At 43.9% G+C, this 26,375-nt stretch overlaps 1 protein-coding gene and 1 pseudogene across 8 annotated transcripts; both read right to left on the reverse strand.

Moving 5' to 3' along the window:
• Positions 1-109: 109 nt before the first annotated feature.
• Positions 110-23,454, reverse strand: usp47 (ubiquitin specific peptidase 47). 8 transcript variants are annotated; one of them, XM_052462226.1, is made up of 30 exons: positions 23,112-23,454; positions 19,864-19,923; positions 17,816-18,010; positions 17,063-17,176; positions 16,760-16,913; positions 14,876-14,972; positions 14,620-14,765; positions 14,335-14,414; positions 13,915-13,932; positions 11,852-12,001; positions 11,508-11,603; positions 11,206-11,358; positions 10,783-10,959; positions 10,499-10,630; positions 10,251-10,327; positions 9,796-9,851; positions 9,482-9,594; positions 9,254-9,361; positions 8,810-9,017; positions 8,595-8,710; positions 8,315-8,434; positions 7,365-8,175; positions 4,032-4,207; positions 3,769-3,849; positions 3,465-3,580; positions 2,823-2,941; positions 2,368-2,498; positions 2,017-2,064; positions 1,768-1,898; positions 110-1,673 (listed from the first exon to the last, which is right to left on the reverse strand). In XM_052462226.1, the coding sequence occupies exons 1-30, from the start codon at positions 23,154-23,156 to the stop codon at positions 1,499-1,501; spliced, it is 4,203 nt and encodes a 1,400-aa protein (XP_052318186.1). In that variant the 5' UTR covers positions 23,157-23,454; the 3' UTR covers positions 110-1,498. The 8 variants fall into 8 exon arrangements, with proteins under 8 accessions (XP_052318186.1, XP_052318184.1, XP_052318187.1 ...); XM_052462224.1 differs by having other exon boundaries at positions 13,915-13,935; XM_052462227.1 differs by having other exon boundaries at positions 10,801-10,959; positions 13,915-13,935; positions 23,112-23,452.
• Positions 23,455-24,324: 870 nt separating this feature from the next.
• On the reverse strand, positions 24,325-24,868 carry LOC118394309 (C-type lectin domain family 3 member A homolog; annotated as a pseudogene).
• Positions 24,869-26,375: the final 1,507 nt, after the last annotated feature.

The raw sequence follows: 26,375 nt of genomic DNA on the forward strand, positions 1-26,375 counted from the left end.
TCTTGAGATGTAAATATTCTTATATGTATACCATGTTCAATACATATAAATGCAGCATTGGTAAAGTGGGGAATCAAAATACTTCATTTACAATAACAGAATACTGCAGTTATGAAAAAAACATTTTAATTTCATTCTAAAATCACCTTAACTATGTTCACACAAGATTTAATCCTCAAAACGAAGAAACAAATTATTTTATTGGCATTTCTACTGTGAACAGCTTGTGGCAGGCAGCATTAGAAGCCCAGAGGAGCTCTGCTGGGCCCTGCAGTGTGGAGACCCAGTCAGCTGGTCCAGTAGGGTCTATGCCCTCTGGTCTCAGTCTATGAGAAGCAGCAGCAGGTATATATTGCCCCCAACCATCTCCCAAAACCACTAAGGGCTCCCGCCCCTCAAGCAATCAGCATGCACGTGGCCTCGACAGACACGCACACCATTCACATCGTGCAGAAATAAAAACGACAGAGGAAATAAACATGTTTCTAAATTAACATAAGGTTAAATACAGACAAAATGTTTTTAATGTGTGCCAGAGGTCGCTCACAATAACATCAAAATAATTTACATTGAACAAAATGATGAGTGCCTTAACGTAGTCTAGTTGGTGGTCTAGTTGCCATTTCCTTGGTAATTGGAAGACTAACACATATCAGTGAATCAGGAGGAAATGGCAGAGGCTGAGCTCCTATAAAGAGAAGGGGGTGGAGCAACAGTAAGAGGAGTTTCCACAGTGATGCACACTGTGGCATTCTGGGAAAACAGCATAAACGTCAGCAAATTTTAAAAATGACCACTTTATAGAATCAGAGATACAGAGGTCATTCAAATGTTGAGTGTGAACGTATCAATTTGCCAAAGACGATAAACTGCAGTTTGGATTAAAGAAGACAAAGAAACTGGAAGAAAACTGAAAGTGAGTTTGTTGTTGTAGATACTCTTGGCTTTATACTCACAGTCTCTAAAGTGGGTGGGTGGGATGAGCATCGCTCTAGCCTGGTAAAATTTCAAATGTGGAGAATTTGAACCAGGTACATGTTCACAGATGGGTCAGGTAGTCTCTTGCTAGTCTGCATAACAGAGGGGGAGAGCGAGAAACCAAGTGCTAGAGGGAGATGAGGAGAAATAAAGTGTCGCAGAGAAGAGAGGAAACAGAAAGACATTTCTTTCCCTCTGGCTACACATCTCTACTCTGATCGTGCACCCATGTCTGGAACATTTCCATTAAATTGATTTGTCGGTATTTTTTTTTTTTAATTGAATAGCTTTTGCACTTCCCTTTAAACTTCACAGTACAATAAACTATAGTGCACAATATGATTTCTGAGCCACTCTTTCCCCTAGAGCTCAGATGGGAGGATGAAAGAGGGCGTGTGAAACGCACTGCTCTGGTGACGTCGTCGAGTCAACGTGGGGCCCCACGCCAGACAGGGTCCCCTGGCCGGGCCAAGCTACACTGCGGCAGGCAGGCAGGCCAGCCAGCTAACTGGGACGGGCCTCAGTCCTGCCCCGGGTCCTTGACCGGGCCCCCATCCAGGTAGATCTTAAGGGCCTTCTCCTTACGAGGTGAGTAACTGACCCGGTGGCCAGTCTTCAGCAGCCGGCTGCTCTCCTTCTTCATCAGCTCATTGCGTTCATCTTCCGACTGTTCCATAGGCTCCTCTGTGCTGTCCCTGAAACACCAGAGCACAAGCTGTGAGACTTTCTGCAGAATATACCTATATTGAACCAAATATCTGCAGTTTTCCCTGAACATGAGGGGTTTACCTGTAGAAAACCACAGCACCATCATCACAGATGTACAGAGGCCACACATTCAGAGTGGACACTTTAGGGTTCCAGTCCAGATCCTGATGGATCTCCAAAACCGAGATATCACAAGGAAATGTTCCACGCCCCTGCAGGAGACAATCAGGACGCCAGTCAGTAAACTGGGAAACATTTAAGGAAATTAAGTGGAGTGAATCAATGCAAGAGCAAAAAATAAATCCTTAGTGTCAAAAACAGTTTACCTACCTTGGCAAACTCCAGGTTTTCAAGAGGAATACCACTTATTTCACTGAGCTGGAGAGAGAGAATTGATGTCACAAATGGCCTTTTAATATTAATTTAGCATGCCCTATAATTTACCTTACAACATCTACTTATGCATCTCAAGGTCTAGAGGCTGATGTTATATACTGTGATGTGAAAAGTTACAGTGCATCTCACTACCCCCAAGTGGTGCATCAGACCCAGTGATGTTGCTGGGAGCAGCACTTAGTGGGTAAGACAATCCCAGTGCTGCCTTGCAATCCAGTGTGTATGTGGCCTCAGACATGGACAAGGCTTGGCACCGACATTCAGTATGTGAATACACACACACACCTTTTCCTTGAGTTCCTCCACACTGCTGCTCTCCAGAACCACTTCCTGGAAGGGCTCCAGCTTCATCTGGGCGGGGGTCCAGCGGCGGGTGAGCACAGCCAGCTGGGACATGGACTTCATCTTCTCCGGTCCTGGAAAGAGGCAGGAGAGGAGGGTTGGGGCTGGCTGAGCACACACACCCACTGTCTCTGTCTGCCTCTCTTTCGCTCTCTCACAAGTGATACTCATTCAGAGGAGAGACAATTCAGCTCTACAGGTTTTTTCCCCCTTTTACAGAAGTAATTATGTTAAATCTTCATCTAAAACCATTTTTACGTGACCTAATATAGGCGTTTGATATAAAAGCAGTACTATATTTGAGTGTAAGTTTGTCTCTATTCAGGCTATGATGACCATGAGGCGATTTACAAATGGCTCTGAAGAGAGTAGTCGAAACAATAGCAAACCAGTATTACCATCTAGAACCTCCAGAAAGACCTCCCAGTTACTGGAGATGTTGATGTCCTCCTCGTAGACGTGGTAGTCCAGAAACACTGTCCCTGGGTTCTTCCACGTCTTCTTCCTGAGACGGAACCTGACCCCACACACAATTAGGATTCAACAACACTTCTAGAAATAAGCATCAGCTGTGAGTCAGTGCTTTAAAAGGTCACTCACAGTACCCATCCATAAGAGAACAAAGGTGACCATGATATTTTGAAGTGAGAGGATCTGCAGCAGGTAGCCTAACGGTTAAGAGCATTTGGCCAGTAACCGAAAGGTCACTGGTTTGAATCCCCGCGCTGACTAGGTGAAAAATCTGTTGATGTGCCTTTGAGCAAGGCACTTACACCTGGTAAATTACTAGAGACTTTGACATTCTGATTGTATCACCACAAAGACAACTGTGGAACCTTTTACAGTCAAGTAGTCGGTGCCAACAAATGCTTTCATAAGAAAATATGTAGGTAAGGGATTCAAGTGTATAATATTTGATGTATGGTTGGATGTGTGCCCATACATTCATGTGCATTAGATTGTGTACATAGATCATCTTAGATATGCAGATTAGAGTCACTTGACTGTACATGTTTTTAAGTGTGTAAGGTGGAACCCACTTGTCGATGTTGAGGTCCAGCTTGCATTGGTCTTTCAGCTGAGGCATTAGCTCCTCTTTGGACTGTTTCACAGTCATGCCCTTAGCAAACACTGTGTCCACAAGGAACTTACAGGGCTGGGGAGGAGAGACACACACACACTTAAGCATGAAACACAATGACATATACAACTGTCACATAATACACCCTGGTGACATATCCATCAGTGACACACCTACAGGCTGCTGTTAAGTGAGGAAATTGCACAACACCGAATAAAATCACTTTTGTGTGTGAAGAAACATCAGCACATCCCGGTCCTTACCTCTGCATCATTCACTAGTAGCTGGTACACTTTCACCCGATACTCGCCCTTCTTCAGTGCTCTGCCTAATCGAATGGTTATCTGTAAGAAGACCAAGAGAAGCATCATGGATCAGATATATACATACATCTACATATAGATATGTTTATAGATAGCTATATATATATATATATATATTATCTTTTTTTACAAACACACACACCATTCTATTTTGAGAAGAGTCATGATGTTTTGAAAGGGGCAGATAGTGAGACGCTACGGACCTTGTTGTCGTCAGAGAAGGAGGAGAGGGTCTCGTTGAGCCGTACACTCTCAAACTCCTGGTTGTTGGCGTAGATGCGGAACACTTTGAACTGGGTAGAGGTGACCCCCACGAAAGGCTCCAGGTTCTGTTTGAATGCTGACAGAGTTATCCTCTTATCCACGTGGACCAGTACACCTGACAGGCAAACAGCACCAAAACATACGTTTCAATTAGTTGGAACAAACTAATCATAAAACAGTAATTAAATACTACATGTGGATTTTGTTCTAAGAGCATCTAAACCAGTGTTTCTTAACCCCCAAGGTGTTGCTCACCGGTCTGTCAGATAACTGACATGAGTGCTTATCTTAAATGAACCCATTCACATTTGATCATTTAAATGAAATAAAAAACTTAAAAAATGACTTCAGCATATGCATTTTGAAATACACTTCAAAATTAAAATGTTTAAAAGCATATAGTATTGATATTTAAGCAGAAATACATGATTCATGACTCAACTCAATGTTGTTTGTGAACTACAGCCGTTTCTGTATCGAACTATATTTATTCTTTGGACAAGTGTTGCTGTTTCTTTGTTGTCAACACCCACCACCTAGAGTATATACAATACACGCTGATTTAATGGAGATTGGAGAGTCATTGTACAGCGTTCTCCCGCTCTCAGATCTTAAACTTCAAATCTTACTTTACAGCGCAAGCCAATCCAATGTAAGTCAATGGAGAGTGAGGCCTGCTACATCATTCTCCCTCGCTCTCACAAGCAGGGGGACACACATACCACAGACATACACACATGCAGGTGTGCATGAATGTCTCATGGTAGGGTGGGGTACGGAAACTGTGTAATCTTTGAGCACTTTCTGACCTCTTTTACCATGGACAAACATGTATGGAAGGTGTCCTTCAAATCAAAATGGTGCTGTAAAAAAAGTTAAATTCATATGAACGACCCACACTTATTTACAAAATAACAATTTTACAGTTCCCACAAACTAAACTTTCAAATAAAGCAGTTAGGACATCAGACTAAACAAGATTAGCTTCAAAGACCTGCATTTGTAAATACATTTAGAACAGTTGGACTTTCCCACCAGCTGTTTGAGCGGGCGCATGGGTGTCCAAGCGTGTGAATGTCTGTGGTGTGTACACATGTGAGATTGTGAGAGAAAGAGGGAAGGGTGCGTCACTTGAGTGGGTTGAGTCACTGACGTGAACTTCCTGTCCGGGTTGCCCCCCCCACCCCTGGTTTGTGCCGTGGCGGAGATCTTTGTGGGCTATACTCGGCCTTGTCTCAGGATGGTAAGTTGGTGGTTGAAGATATCCCTCTAGTGGTGTGTGGGCTGTGCTTTGGCAAAGTGGGTCGGGTTATATCCTGCCCGTTTGGCCCTGTCCGGGGGTATCGTCGGACGGGGCCACAGTTCCGCCCACAACCGTAAGGTTCTCCAGAGGGTAGTGAGGTCTGCACAACGCATCACCGGGGGCAAACTACCTGCCCTCCAGGACACCTACATCACCCGATGTCACAGGAAGGCCATAAAGATCATCAAGGACAACAACCACCCGAGCTACTGCCTGTTCACCCCGCTATCGTCCAGAAGGCGAGGTCAGTACAGGTGCATCAAAGCTGGGACCGAGAGACTGAAAAACAGCTTCTATCTCAAGGCCATCAGACTGTTAAACAGCCACCACTAACATTGAGTGGCTGCTGCCAACACACTGACTCAACTCCAGCCACTTTAATAATGGGAATTGATGTAAAATATATCACTAGCCACTTTAAACAATGCTACTTAATATGTTTGCATACCCTACATTATTTATTTCAGATGTATACATATATACTGTACTCTATATCATCTACTGTATCTTTATGTAATACATGTATCACTAGCCACTAAACTATGCCACTTTGGTTACATACTCATCTCATATGTATATACTGTACTCGATACTACTGCATCTTGCCTATGCCGCTCTGTACCATCACTCATTCATACATCTTTATGTACATATTATTTATCCCTTTACACTTGTGTATAAGGTAGTAGTTTTGGAATTGTTAGCTAGATTACTTGTTGGTTATTACTGCATTGTCAGAACTAGAAGCACAAGCATTTTGCTACACTCGCATTAACATCTGATAACCATGTGTATGTGACAAATAAAATTTGATTTGTCTCCCGACCCCTCCTTTCTCAGCCTCCAATATTTATGCTGCAGTAGTTTGTGTCGGGGGGGCTGGGGTCAGTCTGTTATATCTGGAGTTTTTCTCCTGTTCTATCCTGTGTGAATATAAGTATGCTCTCTCTAATTCTCTCTCTTTCGGAGGACCTGAGCCCTAGGACCATGCCTGAGGACTATCTGGCCTGATGATTTCTTGCTGTCCCCAGTCCACCTGGCCGTGCTGCTGAGCCAGTTCAACTGTTCTGCCTGCTGCTATGGAACCCTGACCTGTTCACCGGACGTACTACCTGTCCCAGACCTGCTGTTTTCAACTCTCTAGAGACAGCAGGAGCGGTAGAGATACTCCTAATGATCGGCTATGAAAAGCCAACTGTCATTTACTCCTGAGGTGCTGACCTGTTGCACCCTCGACAACTAGTGTGATTATTATTAGATTCTGCTGGTCATCTATGAACATTTGAACATCTTGGCCATGTTCTGTTATAATCTCCACCCAGCACAGTCAGAAGAGGACTGGCCACCACTCATAGCCTGGTTTCTCTCTAGATTTCTTCCTAGGTTCTGGTCTTTCTAGGGAGTTTTTCCTAGCCACCGTGCTTCTACACCTGCATTGCTTGCGGTTTGGGGTTTTAGGCTGGGTTTCTGTACAGCACTTTGTGACATCAGCTGATGTAAGAAGGGCTTAATAAATACATTTGATTGATTGTTGTAGCAGGCCTCACTCTCCATTGACCTTCATTGGATTTGCTTATAATCTAGGAGTGAGTAGATTTCTTTAGATAGAGATATCTCCTACACACATTATATATACCAACAAATATTAAGATTTGATCATTTGAACATGTATTTACAGGACTTGATTAATGAAATGTGTAAAAAAACAGTAACCCCATTTGTCCAAAGATTAAATATAGTACAATATCAAAAACTCACATTGTAGACAAAAACTCTTCATATATGTCCATCAGTAAACTCAGATAACATGTCTACCAAAGGAAATTATACATTTCCATTAGAGATATGAATGGGTTAGGGGAGGGAGACCAGTTTCCCGAGCCCCATTTCAGAAAAGGTTGAGAAACACTTTGTGCAATCAAAATCACTGCTGAGTACAGAATCATCATCATACAGAGAGAAGACGTACATTTCTGGCCTCCTTCCCCAGAGCCGTCCTCCTGTGCATATGGTTCTGCTCTGAAGTAGAGGTAATAGGATTCTGCCTTGCTCTTCCCGTTCTCGTCATACTCGCTGTCCGTGCCACTGTCCTCCTCGGCTGTGTCCCACGTCTCTTTCTTGCCCTCGTTGGCCTTGGAGCGGCGGCTGCTGGTGATGCTGTGTGAGTCCAGGCCGTTGGCCAGCTGAATGGGGCCGCTGTCAGCGTTGCACAGCGTGTCACTGCTGTGGCTGGAGCTCAGGATGTCACTGTCCACTGAGCTCGTGCTGCGGTCGTTGTTCACCTCAGAGTCTGAGCGCTCCTCCCCAGGGAACTGGGTTTCTGGGTCAGAGTAGGCCCCCCCGCCGCTCCCCCCGCTGGCCGCCCGGATCCGGTTCTCCAGCTCTCGGTTGTCGACTGCAACAACAGCAGATACGGAGGAGGAGTCTGGTTCCTGAGAGGGTGAGGGGGACTCTATGTGCTCGAAGTCACTGGTGTCTGAGCTCTTCTGGCTGTCACTGGTGCTGGAGCCCTGCTGCTGCTGGAGGGACAGGTTCTTCAGCTTCTCTGTGCTCTCCTCCAGGATGGTCTCTACGGAATTCCTGTTGCCCTTTGACCCCTCAGAGCACTCCTCAGTTTCGCCACCAACTTTTTGGCAAATAGTTCGGTTGGTGCCGGGGGATTGCACAGGCAGCGAGACAAACAGGCGGATTGTGTTCCCATGGCGATCCAGCAGTTTCCACAAGAGGGAATCAGTGAAGGTGACCTGGTGATCTGGGGATTCAGAGCTTTCCACAAAAACCTAAGAGAAACCAGAGAATGGACAAATTAGATTTGTGTTACATCTGAGATCAAAGCACTGCTGAAAAATGTTTACAGATACACAACATTATACACAGCAGACCCAAGCTGGAAAGGACAATAATAAAGTGGAGTGCGACCTTGTTGCTCCTGAAGAAACCCTCTGCTTTCAGTGTCTTGTTGGGCACGTAGAGAAGCCGAAGGTCATTATAGCAGCGCTCCAGGACGACACGCATGGTTTCGGCTGAGAGCTCTGTGGCCTTTCAACAATACAATACACACACCGGAGAGATAATTCACCACAGATTCCAAAACAAATACGGGCAGATTTTATGGTCTTACAAGTATAGACTATCAGGCTGGATTAGACTGTATTAGATATAAATGAAGAATTAAAGAGGATTGTCTGAACTAACTTACCTGTGCAATGAGCTGCTTGAACTCAGTAATTGACTGGTTTAGATAGGCCCTGATGCTGACGGGAGGGGCGATAGTGTCCGTCTTCAGATCCACCACGTGAACCTTCACCATCACCTCTACGGAGACACACACACACACACAACTCAGTTCTGAAAAGGCTAAATTAGTTGCTAGTTATAGTATTATATTTTAAGTCTTGAATGTGTTTTACTGACCTCCAGGTTTGTATGGCTGGAAGACTTGTTCAGCTCTGCGGGTCTCCAGCAGCAGGTCAAACATGTAGGAGGACTTGACCCCGCCCAGCAGCAGCCCCATGGGGGTGTCGTCCTCGCCCTCGTACGAACGCTCCAGGTACTCATGGAACTCATCGTACTTGACCAGGCGACAGCAGTCCAGCGGGACCACCCCATCCAGTTCCATGAGCTAGGGGGCAGAATGGGTGGCCAAAGACACACACACATCCAATTGCTAATAGACACATAAGAGAATGTTTTGAGGCTTATCTTGGCCATTGCGAACCCCATTTTAATCTTAGAACAATGTCTATCCTTGGACCACTCTCTATTCTGACACCGACCTCTGGCTGGTATGCACTGCAGCTGCTGAGTGAGATTAGCTTTCAATGCTTTCCTCCGGGTATAGCTTCCACTCTGACTTACCTTGTAGGCCATCTCTGTTGCCTCTCTGAGCGTCTTGTCCTTGTGCACTTCCAGCTTGTTCTCCATCATAGCCATCATCTTCACCGGATGCATGCAGAACAGCTTGATCTGACAGAGAAATACAGAGCAATTAACAACAATACAACCCCTGTGAAAACCAACAGTAAAACATTCAGTCAAATGACCGACACCGTTGCCCATGGGAAAGTCCACAGGAGGAGGATGTACCTTGCAGGTATTGCGCTCGATCTCCCTCTGTCTTTTCTCCTGCTCCTCAGACTCCTTCTCCCTCTGGACCAGATGCTTTATGTGCTCAGGGAAGTCCTCACAATCCAGATACTCTGCAGTGGTAACAACACGGCCCATCAGTCAAGAGATCACAACTAACTGGGGGTCCAAGTCATTGAGAGAGACTTGGAAAGTAGAACCTACTAGGATTGTTATACCCACATATGTAACTTAATACAGTTTAACAGTCATTTTAGACATTTAAAAAGCAAACTTGATAATGGAACTAGACTTGATTAATACGTTTCCCTTACTTGCATTCCTTGAGGGGTCTTTCAACCTATAAATCAGCATATACGCATTTGTAGAGCTGTTGGAACAGAAAAACATCTTATTAAATGCAAATGGAGAAAAGGAAAATGAGTAGCCAAATAGAGTTCCATCTTCCTTTCCAAACACATGAAAGAACAGTGCATTACGTAAAAGCTCAGTTATCAACAGGGCTTTGTCCTAGTCTGAATAACCACCCTCTTGTTTTTCTCCCAGGGAGACTTCAATAAAATGTAGCCCCGGTTCATCCCTATTAAAGCTTCCTCTAGTGTGTGAAGTGAACAGATACTGGTAATGTTCTGGCCATGTAGGCATGCATTAGTAGGTACATACAATGAGATTGTAAGAGGGGAGAGCCAGGCATGGGAGTGAGATGTGTTCAGGGACATATTGATTTCAGATCAATCCAGAGATTGACAGAGACAGGAGCTCCACTGACCTGGCAAAGGCACTGGAGTAATAGCCTCTGCTCCCCGAGGACCCTCCATATGTTTTCCTTATGTCTTCCTGGGTGATCTATAGAAGGACACACACACAGGACAACCACCATTGTGTTTCTGACAACTGTCAATAGAATGTTACAATAACAGGCATCAATTTCTTAAGTCTATTTAAAGCGTAGGTCGAGTTGTTTTGTCTAGTATTACATGCATAGTAAACATAAGTTATTTGAAGACTGAGAATAACCTTGCTGACGTGCTGGTCGTTGAAACTGTACCACTGGCCATCGCTGAAGGACTTAATGCAGGCATAGTAGTGGCCACCTGCAGCGCTGCCCGAATGGACCATGACCGAGAACAGCTCAAAGGTCAATGAACTCTGGAGAAGAGACAGGGGCAGGAGAGACAATTAGCTAACAATTAAATCTAATGACAGCAGATTGCACTACATGCAAACAGACCAGGATGGGCTATAAGACACAGGGAGTACGGGTGCTAGAATGTAAGGACGGTTTTTGTGGTATTACATACAGTGTTGAGGTTGGGTACCTTTGGCTTCAGGACCCTCTCAGTACTGCTGGCGCTGTCCAGGCAGATGCCCTCATCAACACCGTCGTCTGCCGAGAAGTCGTTGCTCATCTGGTCACTGTGGCAACTGCCTTCATTCTCTGCCCCGCTGTCAGTGCAGCTCTCCGTTTGAGGAGATTTCTATGAGAGCAGGCATTGATCAAAAACAAAGAGCGGGATGGAAAGAGAGAGAAAGCAGACAGAGTTTAGGTATCAGTTACACTCATGAATTAACGATGACATTGAAATGACTAATACATGAAACATAATCGAAAATCTAATTTGAGTGGACCTGAACGCCTGGCACTATTCCACCCCGGGTCTGATATCATTATTCTATCTAGACTATAAACACATAGGAGGCCACACTGGGCTGGTGTGTCTCACCTCATCCTCCACGTCAATGAAAGGACCCATGTCCAGCTCCTCAGGGAAGGACATGCGGTCGTTGAGTTTGATGCGGTGCATAGTGGTGTAGTCAAAGTCAAAACGCTTCAGCTGCAAAGTCAACAGGTAGGGAAAGTGCAGAAACCTAAGCCCCTGTGGAGGGAGGGCAAAGGGCATGGGTCAGAACACAAATGGCCAGACCAGTGACGACCATCACTCAACATCCTCCCCAATCAGTTCTCCCATGACCCAAAGGGAAGTGTGGTCTTAACATCAACAAGATCACTAGTCTGTATACTCACCTTACGGGCATCACATTTTTTCTTGCACCGCTCACAGAAATACTGGTTGGCCCCATCCAGAGTCTCTGGCTGGACGAAGGCCTGTAGAGCCTCCTCCTGTTTCAGTGAGTCACAAAGGCACTGTATCAGTAACAACTCTAACCACATCTACGTCGCATTACACTGTCTTACTATTAAAAGTCTTAGGAAAATGCAGGAGCATACAGCAGGGTCTGGACTTCCGTGTCTGCGTGGTGAACACAAATGACCATCATAGCTTTGATCACTTCACACACTTAGATTAATACTTCTATAGTCATGAAGAAGGGTAGAGACATAAGAGATGGTGGCAGAGAGACACGCACCACGCTGCCATAAGCCTGGCTGGCCCCAAAGGGTCTGATGACCAGAGGGATGTCCAGGTAGGTGTCGATCCTCCAGCTCTCATAGCCACACTCCAGACAGCGCACATAGTCCTTCAGCTTCCCCTGGTACAGCTGGTTAATCAGGTCAGCCTGAGGGGGGACACAACATCAGGGAGCCAGGCCCGAGCAGTCACAACACTCACATGTATCTCTCAGAACTCTGAAACATGCTCTTCACTGCTCACACAGTACATACTACTCACACAACCTCAACTCTATGCCAGCGCAATAATAACGTAAACTCCCCAAAGACAATGACCTGGCTCCTCTCCAAGAGTCAACACATTTCACTAAATATGTGACTGCAACAGCAGGCCCATTACCTGTTAAATGGGGACTTATGCAGTCAGAGACCAATTGGTCCAAGTGTTGGATGTTAATGGTAAACTGGAGATTAGCTGTGGGGTCCCACAGGGGAGCGTCCTTGGTCCACTGCTCTTCCTACTGTACATTAACAATGTGAAATCAGCCTGCTCCTGTAAATTGTTTTTGTACGCGGATGACTCCTCAATTGGTTTCCCAAAAGAACAAAGCCTTAGAAGAGATCCTTATTGCAGAATTATTCAATATTACTAAATGGCTTTGACAAACACTCTCTGCATCTTAGAAAAACAGAATTCATCTTATATTCCAGAGTAACGCTTGCAAGGTTCCCTTGTTTTAGTGTCAAAGTGGGAAACTCAGAGGTTACACCAAAAACATCAAATTCACACCCAAGGTGATAGGTACCGGACCTGTGAGATTATGTTTAACAAAAATAAACCCCAAAATGTCATTCTTAGCTAGACCTCAAAATGGCTTGATATTGACACCCTGAAGAGTCTGGCAGGTAAGCTAGTTCAGTGTCACTGATTATGTGTGCTCATCATGGTTCACCAGCAGCCACAAACATCTAAACAATAATTTAGGAATTTTTTATTCTAAAGAACAAGCCACAGACCAGCTGAAACAAGCTTGTTAGAATTTTATTTTAACTGTACCGGCACTCGTACTCATCTGGGGGTCCAGCATTTTAAAGGAGCTAGGCTGGCTGTGTGTGTAAAAATGAATTGTATAAATTGAACTTGGTCTGGTAAGGTCCACAGAATTATCACTGACTCGGTCCTCACATACTTATCCAATTGTTTATTTTGTTAGTGATGCCCACCAGCATAATACCTGTGCCAGAGACTCAAATAATCACCTTTTTAAATGTAAGAGTATATCAGGTAAGAACCCTTTTTTATATTCCGGCACTGTTGAGTGGAACTACCACAGCAACAATAACATCAAATAAAATGTAAAAAGTTGGCTAATGATTTAAAAGTAGAAAACATTTTCATGTCTGTATATCTGGAATTTTTCTACCCTGAGTGTACAAAACATTAAAAACATCTGCTCTTTCCCTGACCAGGTGAAAGCTATGATCCCTTATTGATGTCACTTGTGAAATCCACTTCTTCAAAATCAGTGTAGATGAAAGGGAGGAGACAGGTAAAAGAAGGACTTTTAAGCTTTGAGACATGGACTGTGTGTGTGCACAGAGGGTGTATAGGCAAGACAATAAATGTAAGTGCCGTTGAATGAGGTATGGTACTAGGTGCACAGATTTATGTCAAGAACTGCAATGCTGCTGGGTTTTTCACACAACAGTTTCTCATGTATATCAAGAATGGTCCACCACCCAAAGGACAGTCAGCCAACTTGACAACTGTGAGAAGCATTAGAGTCAACATGGGCCAGCATCCCTGTGGAACGAGTTTGACAACTTGTAGAGTCCATGACCCGATGAATTGAGGCTGTTCTGAGGGTAAAAGTGGATGCAACGCAATACTAGGAAGGCATTCTTAATATTCTGTACACTCAGTGTAAAAAAAACAAAAACATTGGGGACCACAGAAATAAATCTAATTTTATTGTGCAATCCCAATCACGTTTTTTGTATGCATATAATATGTCATTTGTTATATGACAAAATCAAACAAACAGTTGAAGAAAACAATAATAGAAGTTCAAATAAGTACCGTAAGTGGAGAAAACTGCTGCTGGGGACACAAATATAGCAAATATCAAAATGGGACTTTGATTAAATAGAATGTATGCACACATGACTGTAAGTCGCTTTGGATAAAAGCGTCTGCTAAATGGCATATATATATATATATTAAACACAAAGATAATGCAGTGCATTCTTTACAAATACAGCTAAACGCAGGAGCTCATGTGCACAAGCCTAGTGCTTCTATCCACAGTGAATTAAGTGTATACGGTTTATACCAAACTCCTGAGATCAGAAAAGGCTAACCCTCAGGCTAACCCTCAGCCTTACTGGCACTTTCTCCCCTTCCTACAGAAGGCCCTTTGATCTGGGCCTTGGGGAGGACCCTCATTGGCTCCCTGGATTAGTGTTTAGACAAGTGTCAGGGTTCACCGTTCTTTCATACCTGCTCTGTCTGCTTCCATTTCTGCTCCAGGGCATCAAACATGACCCTACACAGCTCCTGGACGTCATGCTGCTGCCAGGCTACAAAACACAGATACCACAGAAGAGAAAACACACACAGATCAGTTAAGACACAGCGAACTGTGTGACAAAACAAACAGTACCCCTTCCCCACACTCTTCCAGTTCCTTTATCAAAACATCAGAAGAGGTTGAGCCTGGGCCACTCCTGGTTACAGGAGGGTGCCTGGCGGTGGTTGTCTAGAAATAGCAGTGTGACAGCCCACCTTCGCTGCTGTCCCAGCCGAAGCTGCGGGTCACGTCGGTGGTCTCGATGGCCCTCTTCTTACTGGTCTGCAGGAGCAAAAACAGCCTCTGTAGCTGGTAAGGGATGCTGGTGACCGGGTCTTCCTCCGACTCCTCAAATTCCCAGCTGGAGGGAACAGTGGACAAGTAGAAAATAGTTTTAGGACAACACTCTTCCCATTAAATACAGTTGTTTAGTAAAACAATACAAAGAGCTTCATGAGAACAAGTACTTACTTGTACAGTGCATTTCTGAACTCCGGGGTCATAAACAGAGTTTGTAGAAGGCTGTTCAAATAGCAGGTCATGGCCTGGTTCACCAAACCCACATATCCTGCAGAGGGGGAGAAAGACATGAAATTACATTTTATTTGTCACATGCACCAAATACAACAGGTGTAGTAGACCTTACAGTGGAATGCTGACTCACAAGCCCTTAACCAACAATGCAGATAAGTAAAGAAAGAAAACAAATAATTAAAAAGCAGAAGTAAAATAACAATAGTGAGGCTATATACAGGGGGTACTGGTACAGAGTCAATGTGCAGGGGCTTCGGTTAGTCGAGGTAATATGTACATGTAGGTAGTTAGTGACTGCATAGATAAACAGAGTAGCAGCAGCGTAAGGGTGGGGAAATGCAAATAGTCTGGGTAGCCATTTGATTAGCTATTCAGGAGTCATATGGCTTGGGGGTAGAAGCTGTTAAGAAGTCTTTTGGACCAAAACTTGGCACTCTGGTACCAATTGCAGTGCAGTAGCAGAGAGAACAGTCTATGACTAGGGTGGCTGGAGTCTTTGACCATTTTTAGGGCCTTCCTCTGACACCGACTGGTATAGAGGTCCTGGATGGCCGGAAGCTTGAACCCAGTGATATACTGGGCCGTACGCACTACTCTCTGTAGTGCCTTCCGGTCGGAGGCCAAGCAGTTGCCATACCAGGCAGTGATGCAACCAGTCAGGCAGGATGCTCTCCATGGTGCAGCTGTAGAACCCTTTGAGGATCTGAGGACCCATGCCAAATCCTTAGCTTAGTGATGAGCTTTGAGGGCACGTGAATGAATGAATGAAGGTATTGAATGCTGAGCTGTAGTCAATTAATAGCATTCTCACATGTGTTCCTTCTGTCTAGCTGGGGAAGGGCAGTGTGAAGTGCAATAGAGATTGCATCTATGGATCTGCTATCTATGGATCTGCTGAGGTGGTATGCAAATTGGAATGGTCTAGGGTTTCTGGGATAATAGTGTTGATGTGAGCCATGACCAGCCTTTCAAAGCACTTCATGGCTACAGACGTGAGTGCTAAGGGTCGGAAGTCATTTAGGTAGGTTACCTTAGTGTTCTTGGGCACAGGGACTATGGTGGTCTGCTTGAAACATGTTGGTATTACAGACTCAGACAGGGAGAGGCTGAAAATGTCAGTGAAGGCACTTGCCAGTTTGTCAGCACCTGCTCAGAATACACGTCCTGGTAATCAGTCTGGCCCTGCGGCCTTGTGAATGTTGACCTGTTTGAAGGTCTTTACATTAGCTGCGGAGAGTGTGAGCACAGTCTTCCAGAACAGCTGATGCTCTCATGCATGTTTCAGTGTTACTTGCCTCGAAGCAAGCATAGAAGTAATTTAGCTCATCTGGTAGGCTTGTGTCACTGGGTAGCTCGCGGCTGTGCTTCCCTTTGTAGTCTAATAGTTTGCAAGCCCTGCCACATCCGACGAGCATCGGAGCCAGTGTAGTACGATTTAATCTTAGTCCTGAATTGACGCTTTGATGATTCGATGGAGGGCATAGCGGGATTTCTTATAAGCTTCCGGGTTATAGTCCCGCTCCTTGATAGCGGCAGCTCTACCCTTTAGCTCAGTGCGGGTTTTGCCTGTAATCAATGGCTTCTAGTTGGGGGTATGTACATACAGTCACTGTGGGGACGACGTCATCAATGGACTTATTGATGAAGCCAGTGACTGATATGGTGTACCCCTCAAATGCCATCGGAAGAATCCTGGAACATATTCCAGTCTGTGCTAGCAAAACAGTCCTGTAGCTTAGCATCTGCTTCATTAAGTGAGTGGTCAGGGGGGTTACGTAAAAGGAAGTGAGGTCAAGTCTATGCTGTTGACAGAGAGTGTACCTGTGTCAGACTTGTTGAGGATGGAGGAGTAGGAATAGCTGGGGCTGCTGTAGTCGCTGCTGCAGCCCACCGTGCCATCTCTGGGCAGCGGGCCGATGAAGCGCTCCTGTGAGCTGTCATCCAGACCACTGCTGCCCGCTGTCCCCGACTCATCCTACACAAAGGAGAATTAAGCTTCAGCTTATAGGTACCACTAGTCTACCAAGAACAAACTGCATGCAATCCCTCCTCCAGAGGAATGCCCAAGGCATGCTGGTATTCATTAAAACCATTAACTTAATTTTATCTTCCCCACTCACTCACCGATGCAATCTGAGGCTGTTCTCCGTCCTTGTCTGTGAGCTGGAGGAAGTTCCTCTTCCCGGGCTCGAACCCAGACTCAGTGAGGGACGTCTCACTGCTGGGATCCAGCGACCCCTAGGGGAGAACAGAAATTAAAAAACACCCTTCAGTTTGGACAGGCAGGTCTGAGCATGAAAAAATAATTGCAGACGTAAACAAAATAAAACTATTTGAGAGAAAAATATCAGTAGATCCCCACAATACAACCCAACACAATCAACCTGTCAAATCAAATTGATTCACATTGAATTCAGAACGAGAATCCTCCCCATGTTGATCAGTTAAAAAATGAGCTTTTAGGACCATCTGGGAGAGCATGCTATGAAGCAGCAGTTTTTACCCTTGTAATGTTGGCTGGAGGGAGGGAGGGAGGGGATGGGGGGTAGCCAGCTATGGAAATAGAGCTTAATCCACTGACCTACTCGTGAGATAACTCCAGCCTCAGATTACTTCAGGGACAGGAAAGATAGACTGGCGTACATTCAAACAAAGCCATTTACACCCGATGGGGAGGATCCAAACAGCACCATTTCAAGCCGTTGGTCATTGAGTACAGCTCAGTAGAACAGCTGACATACAGTAGACAGTGTAGCCATGTGTGGAGGAGCAAACAACGACGGCCGTGTTGGAGGAGTTTGGTCTATGTAAACCCCCCCAATCAGGATCCAATGAAGGGACCTGGGATCATAACGTTGTCTTAGGACACAGACTCACCATGTCCCCGGTCTTGCCCCATGCCAGGTCAAAGGTGCCGTTCACATAGCTCGCCTTGTGGGCCACATCCTCAAAGAGTTTGGAGAGAGTAGTGGAGGCTGGCAGGTTGAGGGTGAGCCTCTCGTTGACCGTCTTAGCATTGGTAGTGTCCTGGACTATACACAGCACTCTGGGCTCCTCTGACGCATTCTCTATCTGTAGGATACAGGACACACACAAACACCTTGAGCGCAGATCACACATCTCCATTCAGTTTTCTACTTCATGACAAAATATTAAAACAAAACGTTATCAGCAGCTTATTTGCATGCATTCAGGGAGCTGAGCGATTTGACTACAGTCAGTGGTTAGGGCATTCTAATACTCACACATGAATGTCATAACTAGAGGTCGACCGGTTAATTGGAATGGCCGATTAATTAGGGCCGATTTCAGGTTTTCATAACAATCGGAAATCTGTATTATTGGGTGCCGATTTCCAGATTTTTTAAATATATTTTTTTACACCTTTATTTAACTAGGCAAGTGAGTTAAGAACACATTCTTATTTTAAATGACCGCTTAGGAACAGTGGGTTAACTGCCTTGTTCAGGGGCAGAACGACAGATTTTTACCTTGTCAGCTCGGGGGATCCAATATTGCAACCTTATAGTTAACGAGTCCAACGCAATAACGACCTACCTCTCTCTCGTTACACTCCACAAGGAGACTGCCTGTTACGCAAATGTAGTAAGCCAAGGTAAGTTGCTAGCTAGCATTAAACTTATCTTATAAAAAACAATCAATCATAATCACTAGTTAACTACACATAGTTGATGATATTACTAGATATTATCTAGCGTGTCCTGTGTTGCGTATAATCTGACTGAGCATACAAGCATCTAAGTATTGAGCAGTGGTAGGCAGAAGCAGGCGAGTAAACATTCATTCAAACAGCACTTTTGTGCGTTTTGCCAGCAGCTCTTCGTTGTGCAGCAAGCATTGCACTGTTTATGACTTCAAGCCTATCAACTCCCGAGATGAGGCTGGTGTAACGAAATGGCTGGCTCTTTATCGCACGCTAATAGCGTTTCAAACGTCACTCGCTCTGAGCCTGTGGTTGTTTCCCTTGCTCTGCATGGGTAACGCTGCTTCAAGGGTGGCTGTTGTTGTTGTGCTTCTGGTTCTAGCCCAGTGAGGAGCGAGGAGAGGGATGGAAGCTATACTGTTACACTGGCAATACTAAAGTGACTATAAGAACATTCAATAGTCAAAGGTTAATGAAATGCAAATGGTATAGAGGGAAATAGTCCTATAATTCCTATAATAACTACAACCTAAAACTTCTTACCTGGGAATATTGAAGACTCGCGTTAAAAGGAACCACCAGCTTTCATATGTTCTCATGTTCTGAGCAAGGAACTTACACATTAGCTTTCTTACATGGCACATATTGCACTTTCACTTTCTTCTCCAACATTTTGTTTTTACATTATTTAAACCAAATTGAACATGTTTCATTATTTGAGGCTAAATTGATTTTATTGATGTATTAAGTTAAAATAAGTGTTCATTCAGTATTGTTGGAATTGTCATTATTACAAATAAAATAAAAATTGTCCGATTAATCGGTAATGGCATTGAAAAATCATTGTCGGTCGACCTCTAGCTTATTGTGACCTTTAATTGTCCACAATTCTAATCCATGTGTGTGGTGTGTTGACATTTGTCAAATGTTTCCTAATCCAAGAACCTTTTGTATTTTCTTAAAGGATTAAAATGGGTCATCCCCTAAACAAAAATTCCTATGGTCAGTTTATTTAACCTACATGCGTAGCCTGCGTGTCATGTTGGGCTGGTGTTACTGCCATTTTGGTGAACAAAACTGGCCCTCACTCAATCAGCCCTCTGTTCTAGTTAATATTTTGTTATGGTCTAGGCACAGTGACCAGCTGGTAGTAGGTTGGCTAAACATTCAGGACCGCAAAAACCGGAGCCTCCATGCAGTCATCAACAAACCCAACACAGTAAGCTGCACACAGTCACTCCACTCGACAAGGAGGGACTACCTGAGAAAACCTCTTCTTCATCTCATTGAAAATACTCTGCCTGCAACTCCAAAACATACCCTAATGACACATGGGGAGGAGGGGTGAAAAACACATAAAAGATTAAAACAGTGCAAACAGCTGTTACCGAGAAGGGAAACAGTTACGCAACATGCTAGAGTTTCTCTATGTATCCACAAGCACACCGGCTCAGACTAACTAATTTGGAATGGCACGCTTTCAATTCACTTCTAAAGACCACCAGTAATATACTGTAGGTATTATTAAAACCACAGACAGAACAAGTGACCATCCTAAAGTAACTATGTAAAGCTGGTGATCTTGGCAAAATCTGTCAGGCCGATGATACAAACAAGCCGCAGATGTCAACACACACGAGTGAATTATCAGATTAGGGTATTTATAATCACAGATAATGTTGCAAGGTGCTGACATGCAGCCGTAGGTTCAACAGAGCCCAGACAATCGCACTACACAGAACAGATATGAGAATCTAGGCTAAGTGACAAACACAGTAGAATTATTACTTATCTAAAACCAGAGTTATTAGTCTGGATTTTGGTTAAATCATTATTGATCCAGTCAGGTGACCCTGAAAAACATCTTCCTGCCAACAGGGCAAATTACAGCAAACAAACACCCTGCATCAGTAGGCCTACAGCAACACTAACTCTGTTGATGAGCCTTCAGAGGGTGAGAGAACAACCTGGTCTATAGTAACTGGCTGGCAGAAAACCCTGAATTTCAGCAGAACTTCAGTCTCCTTTTCAAGTCAGTCGAGTCTATAAGATAAACATTGTTCTTCAATCCACATGACAATATGTGAGAAAAAAAAGTGGATCTTTACTTCCTGATTTTACAGTAGCACCTGGGGTCTAATATCTTCCTGAAACAGATACTGAAACTTTTCTATGCATGTTGTTTCTCGAGAACTGACCATTGCATGAAGGGAAAGTAAGAGAGGGCTTGTTAACCGTAACCGGCTTGGGGATTTGGTTTTTAAAAGAACATTTAGGCCTAACGTGAGTTGTCATGAGAATTACATTGCATTAACATGCATTTGCACATCTGACAAACATTTAACATTTCCCTGAAAGAAGAACCATACTAGGGACATTTTATGAAAAGTCTGAAACTTAAGTTTACCAAATTCAAGGAAAAACAAACATGACAATGAACGTAAATACAATAGCCCTTACACAGTATTAAATGTCCTGTTATCTCCTAAGAAAGCCTGCTCCCGAAATGGAGCTATGCAAAGGCCACCACCACAGAGGAAATTATATGAGCGTTTGAAGCTAGCTTACACAACCTTTGAGAATAAAATAGACTTGAAGACCTTGTTGTACTTGATGAAACTGGAACAATTTTATAACAATACATCAGTAGGTGTGCCCAATGCCAGATTGAGAACTAAGTCTAACCCCAGAGGCCGAAAACACTCTCCACCCGCTGACTCATCCCACTGCACACAACTTCTGTCAAGCGCTTTAACAGAAGCTAGCAGGTGGCTCTGCAAAGTTTAAACCAACCAGTTCCCTCTGGACAACGCAACAGTCTGGAGCGACTAATGTGAAGCTACTGATTCAAATACTGACTATTGCCTTCATTGGTTGGACAATAAAATATTTAAACTGACTTTTGGTTATGTCAAAAAAAACTATTTCAAGTCGCCTAACCTGTTCCAGTTCAAAATTGAGGCAAATTAAAGAAGTTATCTTGCTTAGTTAATGGATAACGAAGCCGATTCTCCATTATTTTACACACGACATCAACTGATAAACGAGTTCTAGCCATGCTCAAATGCAGAGTGACAGCAGCCCAGGCAGCAATGTGCGTAAGGTTGGCGATTGTCATCAGCATTCGGACGTGGAGCCCTGCATAGAGCTGAAATAATGGGTTCAGCCGCATGACTAGGGGGATGGAGAGAGGACCGATCGAGTCGCTGAGCACAGTGGCTTGGACCTTCAGCACTGGGAACACTTGATTATTGAGAGAGAGGCTGTCCAGAGCAGATTAAAACTAGAGTAAATTCAATTTTAAAGAAATGTATCATCCTACTGAGGTCAACATTCCAGTCTCAGCCCTAATACCAGCTTAAACAGAGGCTCAAAACTCCTTATCTTTATCCTTGATCTGCAATTATGTTATTTCTCAGCTAGATGGATTCACATTTCTATATTAATATAAGATTTGGATTGTGTGATGATTATAGTATCATTTTCAAAAGGTTGGTTAATCCATTAACACACTGTCAAATGGCAATGTAATTATTTCTAATTGCAATGAAAGCAGGCAGTTCACTGACTACAGGCCTGGAACTTTTCTACAGCCCCTGGCACGATAGCTCAGCCAAAACAGTGGCCGGATTAGCTACAATAAATCTTCGTGTGGAAATTGAGGATACAAAAACAACCATATGAAATGTAAATAAGGAGATACTGACACAAAAACGTTTAGATTGTTAACTATTAACAGTTAGACCTAATTGTATGAAGCAAAGGAGGGTATTCTAGTATTACTAGTTAACGTTAGCTAGTTAAATTACCCTGAACATATAATATTATCACAGCTAACTAATAACAAAATGTTTGTATAAGATATATCATAGTTAATTAACGTTAGCTATGAAACCAAAATGTAGTCCTTTGAGACTGATGTTTAGAAAAATATATAACCAGCTGGCTAGCTCTCGCTAACTGGCTTGCTAACGTTGACAGCAACAAGGACTCCATTGTTTACCCGATCTGAAACTAGGAAGGTAGCTAGTCATCAACAACCTCGTCCAGCTGGCTAGTTTGCCTTTGCTTTGACAAGCTAGCCAGCTACAAGATAACGTTACCAGCACCTCAAAGCAATGTCTAACGACATTATGATAAAGCTAGCCACAAATAATACTAGCAAATAATACTCTACAATTTAATTTTTTCCCATGTAGCTAGCACTGTTGTCCACCAGTTTCCTAATTAAACGTTACTACGCCGTTTTGAGCGAAACAATCGGGTTTAAAGCTACAGTAGCTCGCTACGGTTAGCATGGTAGCAACCTTTGCTACCTAGCTAGATGAAAGCTAACGTTAGTTAGCCAACTCGATCATTGCGGTTTTAAGCGTCAGTAGATAATGCCACCAACTACTTTTCTGTGCTAACTTCTAAAAAGTTGCTTGTATCATTGACTGTCATAAAGATTATTACTAAGGGCCCGTTGTTGCCAGAACCCCGTTCTGTAACTGGCTATGATAATCTCACCTCTTTCGGTACGAGCTGGTTCTCTTCGCTGGGCACCATTTCCATTTGTGTGACAATTTATACAGCCATCTACCCGAGCTCGATGTCAACAGGAAAACTTTACGACGGTGAACAAAAACATAATGTGTTTTTTCAACCCGAGGGTCTGTACAACTAAACTGAAGCTAATAAAAACTTGTATGAAACTGATATAGGATCGTTTCTGTTACACCACCTAAGCACAAACACACAGCTATCAATGAGGAGGAAATGGACAGCCTTCAGTTTCCCGAGATTCCAGAGAAGGTATCATCGTCACATCCTTAAACATCTCTGATGTTACTGATAACCTACGGACTTAGAGCAAGTCTGTAGGGAATGTATGTACAGGTAACTGCCAAAATTAAAGCAAACACTTGAGTAAATTAGTGATATAATGTATATTGAAAGCAGGTGCTTCCACACAGATTTGGTTCCTGATTTAAACTCCCCGTCATGCTTAGGGTAATGCATAAAAATGCTGGGCAGGCCATTATTTTGGCTGCCATGGCTATCCCCCCATAGGATGACAATGCTCCTGCCACAGAGCATAAGTGGTCACTGAATGGTTTGATGAGTATGAAAACGATGTAAACCATATGCCAGGGTCATCTCAGTCACCAGATCGCAACCCAATTGAACACTTGTAGGAGATTCTGGAGTGGAGCCTGAGACAGAATTTTCCACCACCATCAACAAAACACCAAATTATGGAATTTCCCATGGAAGAATGGTGTTGCATCCCTCCAATAGACTTCTAGATACTTGTGGAATCTATGCCAAGGTGAATTGAAGCTGTCCTGGCTCGTGGTTACTTTGTTTGGTGTTTCCTTTATTTTGTCAGTTACCTGTATGTATGTAGGCCTATGTATGGATGTAACTTTGTCTGTCTGTCAGTTATGGACAATATCACAGATTGGAATAGAATCTACTGTACGGTCTAGTCCTATACCAATCATTGAGTGGCATATTTTGGTGGGCCTAACAGTGTGCCCTATCTACTCATTATTTTAAAATAACTATTAAACAATGAACACATTAACAATCATTTTTGCAAGTGGGAGTACACAAGGGAATTGTTTACCTAGAATTTCAACTTCCCTACAAATTCACCAACTCATAAATTAGCTGTATAATACAGACGACTCAGTGAAGGTGAAAGAGAGACTCACAAACCAGTGTGGTACCATAACATATGTATTTTTTTAATGACGAGCATAAATTATCATCAGGTTGTCAACAACCATCTGGTCTCCATGGTGGTACACAAGTTAGGGAATGGGCTATTCACAAATGTACTTTTTCTTGCCAAGGCAGACCTCATCATGCCACTTTCCCTGTGCAGCCAGTGAGAGCACGACACAGCTCTCCCTCTTCGTCCCCTGAGCTGCTTGTTGGTCTTGTCCCAGTTGAAGTAGCTGATGGGAATGCTGTTGATGTCTACATACTGGCCCTCCTTCACAATGTCTGTCACACCAATGCAGAACTCCTTGGTACCTGGCGCACTCCTCTTGGCATAGTCCCTCAGGACATTGTTTTCATTAAGGTCACGTGGAGTGGCAAGTGTTCCACCCCATGTGATGCAGTGTTCGTTGGCCTCATGGTAGTGCTTGGGTTCCTCTGGTCAGGTAACACTTCCTGTGAGCATTGATACCATGGAGACAAATTAGAAGCAGAGGGAAGCAGTTTAGTACATGTATCTCCTTCAAACTTCCTCCGTCAATAACCCTACCTACCATGTTCAAATATTACTGAAGAATTTGAAATATACAGTGGGGAGAACAAGTATTTGATACACTGCCGATTTTGCAGGTTTTCCTACTTACAAAGCATGTAGAGGTCTGTAATTTTTATCATAGGTACACTTCAAATGTGAGAGACGGAATCTAAAACAAAAATCCAGAAAATCACATTGTATGATTTTTAAGTAATTCATTTTCATTTTATTGCATGACATAAGTATTTGATCACCTACCAACCAGTAAGAATTCCAGCTCTCACAGACCTGTTAGTTTTTCTTTAAGAAGCACTTCTGTTCTCCACTCATGACCTGTATTAACAGCACCTGTTTGAACTTGTTACCTGTATAAAATACACCTGTCCACACACTCAATCAAACAGACTCCAACCTCTCCACAATGGCCAAGACCAGAGAGCTGTGTAAGGACATCAGGGATAAAATTGTAGACCTGCACAAGGCTGGTATGGACTACAGGACAATAGGCAAGCAGCTTGGTGAGAAGGCTGCTCACCAAGCTGCTTGGCGCAATTATTAGAAAATGGAAGAAGTTCAAGATGACGGTCAATCACCCTCGGTCTGGGGCTTCATGCAAGATCTCACCTCGTGGGGCATCAATGATCATGAGGAAGGTGAGGGATCAGCCCAGAACTACACGGCAGGACCTGGTCAATGACCTGAAGAGAGCTGGGACCACAGTCTCAAAGAAAACCATTAGTAACACACTACGCTGTCATGGATTAAAATCCTGCAGCGAACGCAAGGTCCCCCTGCTCAAGCCAGCGCATGTCCAGGCCCGTCTGAAGTTTGCCAATGACCATCTGGATGATCCAGAGGAGTAATGGGAGACGGTCATGTGGTCTGATGAGACAAAAATAGAGCTTTTTGGTCTAAACTCCACTCGCCGTGTTTGGAGGAAGAAGAAGGATGAGTACAACCCCAAGAACACCATCCCAACCGTGAAGCATGGAGGTGGAAACATCATTATTTGGGGATGATTTTCTGCAAAGGGGACAGGACGACTGCACCGTATTGAGGGGAGGATGGATGGGGCCATGTATCGCAAGACCTTGGCCAACAACCTACTTCTCTCAGTAAGAGCATTGAAGATGGGTCGTGGCTGGGTCTTCCAGCATGACATCGAAACACACAGCCAGGGTAACTAAGGAGTGGCGCCGCAAGAAGCATCTCAAGGTCCTGGAGTGGCCTAGCCAGTCTCCAGACCTGAGCCCAATAGAAAATCTTTGGCTGGAGCTGAAAGTCTGTATTGCCCAGCGACAGCCCTGAAACCTGAAGGATCTGGAGAAGGTCTGTATGGAGGAGTGGGCCAAAATCCCTGCTGCAGTATGTGCAAACCTGGTCAAGAACTACAGGAAACGTATGGTCTCTGTAATTGCAAACAAAGGTTTCTGTACCAAATATTAAGTTCTGCTTTTCTGATGTATCAAATACTTATGTCATGCAATAAAATGCAAATGAATTACTTAAAAATCATACAATGTGATTTT

The sequence above is a fragment of the Oncorhynchus keta genome, chromosome 14 (genome assembly GCF_023373465.1).
Source record: "Oncorhynchus keta strain PuntledgeMale-10-30-2019 chromosome 14, Oket_V2, whole genome shotgun sequence".
Taxonomy (NCBI): Eukaryota; Metazoa; Chordata; class Actinopteri; order Salmoniformes; family Salmonidae; genus Oncorhynchus; species Oncorhynchus keta.